This window comes from Seriola aureovittata, chromosome 17 (genome assembly GCF_021018895.1).
Source record: "Seriola aureovittata isolate HTS-2021-v1 ecotype China chromosome 17, ASM2101889v1, whole genome shotgun sequence".
Classification (NCBI taxonomy): Eukaryota; Metazoa; Chordata; class Actinopteri; order Carangiformes; family Carangidae; genus Seriola; species Seriola aureovittata.
In genome coordinates, this window is record NC_079380.1 from 9,227,750 (window position 1) to 9,238,562 (window position 10,813).

The window sequence follows — 10,813 nt, forward strand, 5'->3', positions numbered from 1 at the left end:
TTATTATAACTATATTTATACAACTACTATACTAGTTTAATAGTTTCACATTTTAAAATAAATGCTAAGCAATCTTAAAACAGCTGTAGCCTTACCAAAGATGACTCAGGTGAGACGAAACCATTATCGGGAATTATTTTCAGCTGCGGATTAACACATTTGGTGCACTATTGAATATTTACAGCAGCGGGGCAGCGCATACAGCATTAACTCAAAATAACATGCAATGTGTGTGTGTTCACGGTAATGAAGGAAAATGGTCCGTGTACCTTCCGTTCATTCTATTTCCGATTTTGAAACGCAAATCAGAAAACCAAAAAAAAGGCATTTTTCCTTTTTCAATATATGTAGCAGGTTTAAAAAAACCCAAAAAAGAGCCGTTTTCCATTAAAATATAGCCATAAAATTGGATTTTGTGTTGTTTTCCTATTATTGATTTTTATATTCCAAGATAAACACGAAAAATCCAATCTATGTTAATCCAAAATGCAAAAATGCGGGGATTTTTTAACATCTGTATTATTACAAGGTGAACCGGAAGCAGTATTTTTGCCTTTTTTCCGTGATTAGCACGTCTTTAGCACAACAGTAGCAGATTGGGTTGGCAGGAGTTTTAAGACTAGACGAGATGGTGTCTCTCGAGCCTTATGGAAATTTAATAAGAGAAATGATAGCGCAAAATCTCTCACACGCGGACATTTCCACGTATTTATTACAATTAGGTGTGCAGCAAGGATGTTCTGAAATGAGTGTCAGGAGGTTTTGTGCACATCACAACATTTCCAGGAGGGGACATGTATCCGACACAAAATTAGAGGTTGCTATCAGCAGGGCAATAAATCAGGTAAGTTCTTTGGTTTTCTTCGATTTACAGAGGTGGGTAGTAACGAGTTACATATAGTTTTACATCATCTCCATACTTGAGTATATTTGTGAAGAAGAATGTACTCTTACTGTACTACATTAGGCTACACTGAGCTAGTTACTTTTCTTTTTTACCCATTCAGTATTCTATGCATCACTATTATTTATTCTGTTTTAGTTTGTCAGAGAGGGACTTCCACCAAAGGCTCTACCACGTGACTGTGTTTGTGACCAATCACATTTGGAAATTTGTGGTTCTTGCTGTAATTTATTTTGTAAATATTTAGGTTATTTTTCATTTTTATTTATTCTATTATTTTATTGATTGAAAGTACTTGAATTTACCTGAAGATTATAATTTTGTATTTTTGTCTCATTAAATGTCTTCACAAATAAATCAAACATTTCTCTGTTTTTACTCTTACTCAAGTATTTGATGACTATTTTTTACTTCTAATTGAGTCATATTATTCTGAAGTAACAATAATCTTACTTGAGTACAATTTTTGGCTACTCTACCCACCTCTGTTTTATATTTTATATTTCATGTAGACTAGACCTACATGTCACGGCTTATGTTGATTCATCAGACAGGGTCAACATATGGCCGAAAGATGATGACCGGGTACCTGTCTGCAATGGGAGTGGTTGCTGGTGAACGCCGGGTGGGGGAGATTTTGAGAACAATTCATTGTCCCTACCACGAAATGCGCAAACGTGTAAGTATCTTTTGCAAGCCTTTAATGTTGTGGTATATGGTATAATGTATTTTACTAACTGACTTTTACTTACTTTTTCCCCCAAAGGGCGCACGTAACCTTAACCCCGTCCCCTACAGTGCTGCATACATGGGACACAAAGTCCACATCGACCAGAACGAGAAATTAGTCATGTTTGGGGTGACACATGTTCTTGCCATAGATGGGTACAGCAGTAAGGTCGTTGCCCACGCAACCATGCCTGTCAAAAATAACCTCACAATCTATGAGGACGTTTACAGGTTAGTACAGTGCTTCTCAACCTTTTTTTGGCCCTTTCTCTGATTTCTGAATCCTTTTTATGCAACTTTATTGTGATTGTTTGTGAAAAAGTCCATGGAAACTTTAGTCATTATATTACATACTAAGTAAAAAGAAAAAAAAGACAAAATCAGTTTTTTTTTCTTTGCATTTTCTTATATGATTTATTTTTATATTTTTCCATTTTACTCTTGCTCTCTTTGATGTTTTGCTGGAAAATACACTTCTCACAATAAGTTAGGGATATTGTGAGAGACTCAGTGAATTTCTTACATTTTTGGGGTAATAAATATTAAACTAATGACAAAGGTGTTTCTTCTCATTCATTATTATTAATATCAAAGGGAACATTTTACTTATTTCATTAAAATTCAGACCAAATAGGAAAAGCACTCATGTAAATAACAATATCCCTAACTTATTGTGAATAGTGTACAATAGGGACATAGCCTGAAGCCTCACACAGTTCCACTACAAATTTGAGAACAATAATCACATCTATAGTCATCTGCAGGCTTCTGTTGACTTAACATTTTATGAGTTAACATTTGATTGAGTCATGTTTCACTATTTTATAGATCAGCAGTTCTTGAATATGGGATGTGGGACCAGGTGAGGGTGGACCAGGGCCGGGAATTTTACTTGTCCCTCTACATGCAGGAGATGCTGTCTAACCACAGACACAACTTGCAAAGGCAACCATATCTGCAAACTCAGTCTACAAAGGTGAGGTAACGGTCACCTTAATGTACAAAATGTGCCTTGTTTATGCCTGAAATGAGACTATGCTTTGGAGATGTTACTCAGATGTTTCGTACTGAACAACAAAATAACGAACTCCAGCAATGATTGTTTTAGGAATATATAGCTATTTAACACATTTTTTAAACAGAATATATCACTTAACCTTAACCAGGTGCACCCTTGAGTGGGGGTGCTTGTAGGTGCCCCTACACATCAGTCATCCTGTTCCTTGGACTCCCAATCAACTCTCTTCATATTGTGTGTTAACTTTTTACATCTGATATAATCCTGTTTCCTCTCACCATGTTGATTTTGCAGACTACATTGAGTGGGGATTTTTTTTGTGTTGGTTTTATATTATCCACCTTTTTTTAAGTTTAAAAAAAGTCTACCCTTTTCTTGTCTACAGAATCATATGGTAGAACGAATGTGGGTAGAGATCAACAACCGAGTAAATTACCCATTGAAGGAGGCCCTCATGCAGCTGCAGGATCAGGAAGTCCTCAACATGGACGACAACGTCACCAGATACTGTACATCTAACCTTACTGCTGAGCTGTGCAAGATTGGCATAACAAGAGCTGTACTTGCATGGAATGCACACAGAATCCCAGGTGAGTTACATAAAAAAACATGTATCACACAATCCAGTCCTTTTTTGTGAACTTTTTCTTTATTGTAAAGTTGACAGTGAATTCAAACAGTAGCTGACATTTTGTGACCTATGCTTTGCTTCACAGGCAAAGGAACACCCAATCGTTTGGCAGAAAGAGGATGTCCAAAAAAACTAGGAGAGGACTTGTTGCCACATGCCTCCCAAGCAGCAGACATGTACCAGCAGGATGTTGGCTCTTCACTGACAAGAGTCTCCTGCTTTGGAACGGACCCCTTCTCAACTGAGGACGACAAAATATCAGCAGAACAACGTTTTGCTGAGGAGTACCCTGATATTTCAGTTTTATTAGACAACGTGGTAAACTATAACTTTGTACCTTTTCAGGATGCATTGCTCTATCTGATAAACATTACGCAACAATATGCATGAAATGTCAAATAAAGACAAGTTGGTTCTGGATATACTGAATATTTTGTTACTTTCCTTTAACCTCTAGAAAATGGGTCCTGTTAAGGTTAATCCGGAAAATTACATTTGTCATCACAATATTCAAAAGTCAATGCAAAGATGCATTGACTCTTTTACAGGCTAACATTACAAGACATTCAAGAAATTTGCGACATTGCAAAAAAAAAAAAAAAAAGTTTTGTGAAGTGTGTGAAATTTAACATCTTTTGGTGAAATTTTATGGCTTCTAGTGAAATTTTACTTCTCTGAAAAAATGTCTTGAAATGATAGTCTGTAAAAGGGTCAAAGCAAAGATGATGAGCAATCATGGTTATTCACCTTTGCATTGGCTTTTGAATATTATGATGACTAATGTAATTTTCCAGATTAACCCTAACAGGACCCATATACAGGGTCTCTAGGGCTTAAGAGGTTAATTGCAACTAAAATCGAACACTTGCTATATAGCAACATTACACTATGTTCCCAACCCAGTAAACATATTTTTTCTAAAGTGCAACATGAAATACAAAAAATATATAAAAATAAAAATATTCTGTATCCTCTACAGCCGTTGAACAAGTGCAAAATTCCAACTGACTTTGAACGAGGCAATTAGCCAGATGTACTGTAACAGAGGTAATCAAGCTTAAATCACAGAACGTGATACATTCACATCTTAATTACACCACCCAGTATGGAGAGAACATTGTCCAGACTGATCAGCCTGTGTGCATTGACAGAGAACTCATCTGCCCTGCATTTGAGGCACTGGTCGGATGTCAGCATCCACTGGTCAACGCAGTTTTTGCAGCCGACAAAGCTTTTGCAGCATACGGCCATCACAGGTTCTTCCATTAGCCCTGTTTGATGAAGAAAATAAAAAGGACAAGACATGCAAGATTAGAGTTCAATATATTATCTTCTCTTTACTTTACCTATATATTATATATGTTTAAAAGCTTGGCAAGGGACAGTTTAACTTTAACATGCAGAAGTGAATTAATGCTTGATTCATTTAGACATTCAATTTGAACCTGTTTAAAGGTAGACTTTAATATAGATCATACAACAAATTATGTTACAGACCTTTGCACACAATACAACCAAAGGCATCCTTCACGTGTGTTATCATGGTGTGGGTCAGAACCAGCATGGCGCCCGTGGTGTTGCTGGCATGTTTTGACAGGTCCTTGATGACTGTGGTGACTTCACTCAGTCCTTGAGCAGCCAAGATCACTTCTTCTATTTTGTCATGGACCTCCTGAAGACTTGTGGAGTCCATATCTTTATGACTACAAGGAGGGACAAAAACAACAACAACAAATCATACAATATTCACCAGTTCTGTTCAGATAACCTTTTTTCTAAGAGAGATGCTATTAAAAACAAAATGAAAGACAAATATTAATAGGCAGTAACTAAAATGTTTACCTCAGTTTCTTTCCCTTTGTTCCTTGCTGGAACTCATGGAAGATGTTCTCTGGGACAGCAAGAAACTTCTTTGCATTTTGCTTCCAATACTTGGAGCCTAGCAAGAGAGGAAGACAAATCATTTAACAGGTATAATGTAAACACATTTGCAGCTAAACAGAATACTTTGTGGGTCAAAAAAGAGTCACAGTATTGAAGTAGATGGGGCATATAGTTGATCAAACAAAGCATTTTCTATTTATTATTATGTAATCATTAATTTTTAAGTACCTCTTGTCCCTTCGGAGTCCACAATTTCATTTCCCTGGGCATCAGTCAGGATGAGAGGGTCATCACTCTGCAGGGCATCGTGTATTTTTGCAAGGATACCTGTGGTTGTGGCTTCAAACTCAAACAGTCTGAGTACAACCATACGAGCAGGCTTAAGTTTCCCCTGGCTGAGCTCAGCAATGAAAACAGACCTAGGAAGATTGTTGTGGGAGTGGTTTACATCAAGTCAAATCAATTAATTCCATCTCAAACACACAGTCTACATTACAATTGATCCAATTACAATTGATTCAAGTTTTTAAATATCTTGGTTACAAAGGATCTTATGAATTACGAAAACAAATACAATTATGTTGATTTATTCATATGTAGCTTGCTAGTCAGTTGTAGGGGCTGTGAACAAATGAGACAGGGGGTACCTTTGGAAGGTGTTACTCATGCTTGCTCGGGGGGGTGTGGGAGCTACGGCCTGAGCAGGTGACCCTAGAGCAGCAGTGGGCTGTGCTGTACGGTGGAACTGGAAACGGTTCTGGCCTGACAATGGATGAGTCTGCTCAGCAACTGGCAGACCAATATCATCCCCATGAACCTCATAGTGGCCACGAGGTCTTAGGTCCAAGCAGCTGAAATGTCCAGCCGATCCCGGGAATATCGCCACATTGTCATCATCAGTTATATACAGGCTAGGAGCATATACCTTTGAAAGAAAAGCATCAGCTAAATGAGATAGAACAGATATGTGCAACCTACCAAACATTTATTTCTATTTATTTCTTGCAATTCAATTGTTATAATATTCTATATCTCCCCCCAGCTCTCTCTCTCTCATACACACAGGCTCTCTCTCTCACTCACTCACTCTCTCTCTCTCTCACTCACTCACTCACTCACTCTCTCTCACTCACTCACTCACTCACTCACACACACACACACACACATACACACACACACTCTCTCTCTCTCTCCCACACACACACACAAGCTCTCTCTCTCATACACACACACACACAGACTCTCTCTCTCTCTCACTCACTCACTCACTCACTCACTCACTCTCTCTCTCACACACACATACACACACACAAGCTCTCTCTCTCACACACGCTCTCTCACACACACACACACACACACACACATACACACACAGGCTCTCTCTCTCACTCACTCACTCACTCTCTCTCTCACACACACATACACACACACAAGCTCTCTCTCTCTCACACACGCACACAAGCTCTCTCTCTCTCACAAACACACACACAAGCTCTCTCTCTCTCTCACACACACACACACACACACACATAGCACATTATGTTGTAAATAGGCTTATAGTTTTTAAACTTCAATTATCTTACATTGAGGAGCCTTAATGAGTCGGCTAGCCGTGTGCTACGCATAGCATCGTTAGCATGTTCTCCAAGCAAACGAAAAAATGTTACCTACCTGGAATATTCTGGCGATTTTATCTCCAATCATGTCGTCCTCCTTAAGCGTTAGCCTTTTGTTTCCTTTAAAAAGGATATAACTCGAGTCCATTGTGCACGATGAATTGTTACCGCACCGACAAAATACAGGTTGTTTGCAGACCTACACCACGCTGAAATTAGTTAAGCTAGGCTACCGCACTGCTTCCTGCGCTTCCTGCAAGGTGGATCAATCCGCCAATTATTTTATTTCCCGGTCACAGACTGAAAAGCGTAAAAATTGAAAATTGAAAATGGAAATACAGAAATTCAAGGCCTTTCCCCGAAAACTAAATTTTGCGTCAGAAAATGCAATAGTTTTTTAAAAAAGGTTCATTAAATTGGTTGTCCGATTTTTGATTCAGAAATGGAAATAGAAAAAATGGCCCTAAATTTGTTTTTTGATTTGCGTTTCAAAATCGGAAATAGAATGAACGGAAGGTACACGGACCGAAAATGTACGCTAGTGAAACACTGTGCCTCATGTGCTTTTAATCATTTTTGGGCAACAAGTGAAATCTATATGGCAGAGAGAAGGAAGCTATATAGATTTTGACCACACAGAAAGTGCTTGTTTGGTCTTTTCATGGGATGTAATTGACGATAAGAAAAATGAAGTGTATCAGCGGCCTCATCCTTTAATACTGTACACAGCACTGCCAGTCTGTAACTGATGTTTCTTATAAGGTAGAACTACCAAGTTCACAAGCCCTGGAACGCAGCATGTATTTTAACACTAGGCAAGCAAGGCCAACTGAAAACCGAAACACCCTGTACATGTTTGTGAGCTGAAGCAAGAGAGAGTCACTGAGCACATTTTGCTTTTTAAGAAAAAAAGTTTGATGTAGAGTCCCTTCCAAATCATGTGTCACTTCTACAGTAAGACCCCTGCTCTGCGCCTGGTCAGGCCAATATGTTGATGTCAGATCTGCCAGGGGTGTTCTGTGTGTTATTTAAAGTCTGCCAAGAGGTGCACGGGGGGGAGTGTGTGTCATCACAGCTGAATCCAGAACCACTTGTTTCACACCATATAACAAACCTGCCACCCCCTGCAGCGCGTGCTGATCAAGCTACAAAAGCACCTTCTTCGCGGCTGCTGCACAGAGTACTTGAGGCGTTCTTTTGTGCCGTCAGCCATCAGACTTGAGACTGTACAGAGCTTCCAGCCCACCGGCCCCCGGCCTCAGTCAGCCAAGATGCCTGCGCATGCTGACTATCATCGACTCTTTATGCTCCAGGGGATTCTATACAGCTCCGCTAACATGAGTCATACGTCTTCATTGTGTATATGTATGTGATTGTTAAATGTACCATCACATTTTTCTATATATGGTATTGTAATATATGGTTTCACCATCGAAATTAGTTTCCGTCCGTGCTATCTATGTATGTAAAATGATGTGAGTTTATCAGGAGAGTGCATTTTATGAACACACCTCTAGACATCTTAACACCGAGCTGATGACGAGAATGGTGATGTGATAATATGAACACATAAGTACTTTTTTGCTGATGTTATGCAATTTTCTCCCACATGTGGTCTTTTTTTTCTTTGTTATATAATATTATATATTACCAGTTTTCCTTCTTTACACACTTTCAACTTTTTACTTTCACATGCTGATCCAGGCGTTGCTGAACTCAATATAGTTTATTTTTGTTGATGCATCATATTCCTAATTACTTCAGCAGTACTCCAATTTATACATGCCTAACATAAATGTTTCATCATCTCATTATCATCAAATCTATATTTTCAAGGTTGTAACAACCACATCAAGTGTAGCATTATTTAAGCTGCAATGTACTTGAAAATTTGAAAAAAACAGATAAGCTAAATCTAATAACAAAGAACATAGGTAAAGACGCTGGGGCCCAAAAGCGGGCATCTGTTAACCATAACAGAGAAACAGTGTGAATGGATATAAGAAATGTATTGGCTTATGGTGGTATCAGTCATATTTACTTTACTGCTCCCAAACGGTTTTCAGGGACATTCTGGATATGCGTGTGGGTGTTTCTGCAGATTACTTCAGCAAGCATCACGTAGAACGTATCCCGATCGCTATCCCATTTGCTCTGACAGTTCCTCTTTGTTTACTTTAAGCACAATTCTTAGAGTAAATATTTTGAGTCAGTTAATAACTGGAGGCTGGTAATTGACGTGCATCATTTAACACTCCTCATTTGATGCTTCCATGGTTCATTGCAGGCATATGATGAGTCTGATGTAAAATGTCAGTGGCACTGGCAACTGCATTTCACCACCACATTGAGTGATCACATTACATTTTAAATATCTCCTCTTGTATTTGTAGACCAGCTTCAATGTATGGTGCAGTAGCTCAAACATGCTGGGTCCTTGTTGCCATTTCAAACTAAATGTGAATTATGTGTTTTGTCTGGTTGCTATGTTGTCACAAGAAAATGTCATGTTTTACTACAACGTACATTAAAGGTCCCATATTTGACACATTTCCTGTGTTCTATTTGAAGTGTTGATCCATAATAAGATATCTTAGTGGTTTTAAGAACCAAAAACCATTTCAAAGTAGTTTTACATCTCCTCTCTCCGGCTTTTTTCTGGAGCTCTAGCAACAACAGGTTGTTGTCAGGCTCTGAGCCTCTCTTCTGATTGGCTGAGTGCTGAGGGCAGTGACGATACAGTTGTGACTTTCACAGTATTAATACAGAATCTAGATTTGATTTATAATTAAAAAAGATATGGAAATCTAACTTTATACAATATGGGACCTTTACAATTGACTAATTTCTTAGGGTATTTTAGGTTAGAATTAGGTTTAGGTCTGCTTAAGGGTTGTTGCAATGTTTGCTGAGGGAAAATATGCACACATGTAAATGAGTGTATTCACAAGCATAGAAGTGTACACTGTATACACTCTGATATGTATTGGACATTGAACCAAGAAAGCCATTGAGCTGAGTCAAGTCTATTTGTATAGGCCAGTACTACACACAATGTCTCAAAGATCTACACAGGTCCACATTTCTAATCAATCAATTAGTAATTAAGATTTATTTTGAACCAGGACTCCAAATTAAAAAGGTTACAGTTCATGCTTCGCAAGGTCGCGATAAAAGCGTTGCAGTTAAAAACTTCAGCATCAAAGCGCACAAGCAGCCTCCACCACCAGAGACTGTCTGATGTACAACGTGTGCAGCTTTTGGCAGGATTTAGCAGTACATCAATTATACAGTCCTCTACCTTATTCAATCTACACATACATTTATACATAAGGTTGCTTATCACTGCCTCACATGTGGGTACACTGAGGCTGACAAACACATGAGTAACACCATAAAGTCTTGGCACACAAAATAACTCCCTCGTGGCATCATTGTAAACGACTCTTAAGTCTTTTTTTATACCAACACCGTGTGAGCAGAATACAGTAAGCTCCGCACAGACAGACCTCCACATCAGCTGAGCTACATTTGAAAATGTACCTACAAGTGCGTTACCATGCGTACATATTATATGGAATATCTGCATTGAAATATGAGATAGATAGCTCCTGCTAAGAAACGTGCACAGCGAAAACTAAGTCTGCAATGTGTATGTTAATTTTTTTTTTCTCAAGCACTTACTGGGGCTAGATGTTAAAAATGCACCTTAATGTTAACAGCTGTCATTAGGGGCCCACGTGACACTTTGCTTCACCCACTTTGCCCTCTTTGTAGATATTTTTTCAGCCCACTTAGTAAAGCTTTACGTGACAGTGATGCGATGAGTGGGAATGTTTTCACTTCTTGTTCGGGATTCTTTTGAAGATTTTTTTTTTTTCTGGTTAACTTGTCTGAGCTGATACTTTTGCCGATGAAATATTTATCCTAACAGTCGAGAATGTGCATGACAAGTAAGTAAGAGGGCAAAAGAGGCTGAGTGCTTCAGAGTATATGAGGTAAAAGATACTACTGTATATGGACTGATGAGC

General features: G+C 38.5%; 2 protein-coding genes across 2 annotated transcripts; one reads left to right on the forward strand and one right to left on the reverse strand.

The window, feature by feature from the left end:
- Nucleotides 1–441: 441 nt before the first annotated feature.
- LOC130184573 (uncharacterized) lies at nucleotides 442–3,702 on the forward strand. Its single transcript, XM_056400541.1, has 6 exons — nucleotides 442–844; nucleotides 1,455–1,583; nucleotides 1,671–1,864; nucleotides 2,462–2,609; nucleotides 3,037–3,241; nucleotides 3,368–3,702. The coding sequence occupies exons 1-6, from the start codon at nucleotides 629–631 to the stop codon at nucleotides 3,670–3,672; spliced, it is 1,197 nt and encodes a 398-aa protein (XP_056256516.1). The 5' UTR covers nucleotides 442–628; the 3' UTR covers nucleotides 3,673–3,702.
- Nucleotides 3,703–3,801: 99 nt separating this feature from the next.
- Nucleotides 3,802–7,269, reverse strand: LOC130184574 (uncharacterized). Its single transcript, XM_056400542.1, has 6 exons — nucleotides 6,838–7,269; nucleotides 5,814–6,091; nucleotides 5,395–5,585; nucleotides 5,125–5,221; nucleotides 4,780–4,985; nucleotides 3,802–4,553 (listed from the first exon to the last, which is right to left on the reverse strand). Exons 1-6 carry the CDS (start codon nucleotides 6,928–6,930, stop codon nucleotides 4,363–4,365), a joined length of 1,056 nt encoding a protein of 351 aa, XP_056256517.1. The 5' UTR covers nucleotides 6,931–7,269; the 3' UTR covers nucleotides 3,802–4,362.
- Nucleotides 7,270–10,813: the final 3,544 nt, after the last annotated feature.

Excerpts from the sequence above, each read along its gene's own strand:
- LOC130184573 (XM_056400541.1), top strand. The coding sequence starts at position 629 with ATGGTGTCTCTCGAGCCTTATGGAAATTTAATAAGAGAAATGATAGCG. Across the intron at positions 845-1,454 it reads TCAGCAGGGCAATAAATCAG|ACAGGGTCAACATATGGCCG; the intron begins GTAAGTTCTTTG and ends TTGATTCATCAG. Across the intron at positions 2,610-3,036 it reads TGCAAACTCAGTCTACAAAG|AATCATATGGTAGAACGAAT; the intron begins GTGAGGTAACGG and ends TCTTGTCTACAG.
- LOC130184574 (XM_056400542.1), bottom strand. The coding sequence starts at position 6,930 with ATGGACTCGAGTTATATCCTTTTTAAAGGAAACAAAAGGCTAACGCTT. Across the intron at positions 5,222-5,394 it reads GGACTCCGAAGGGACAAGAG|GCTCCAAGTATTGGAAGCAA; the intron begins GTACTTAAAAAT and ends CTCTCTTGCTAG. Across the intron at positions 4,986-5,124 it reads ACAAAGGGAAAGAAACTGAG|TCATAAAGATATGGACTCCA; the intron begins GTAAACATTTTA and ends CCCTCCTTGTAG.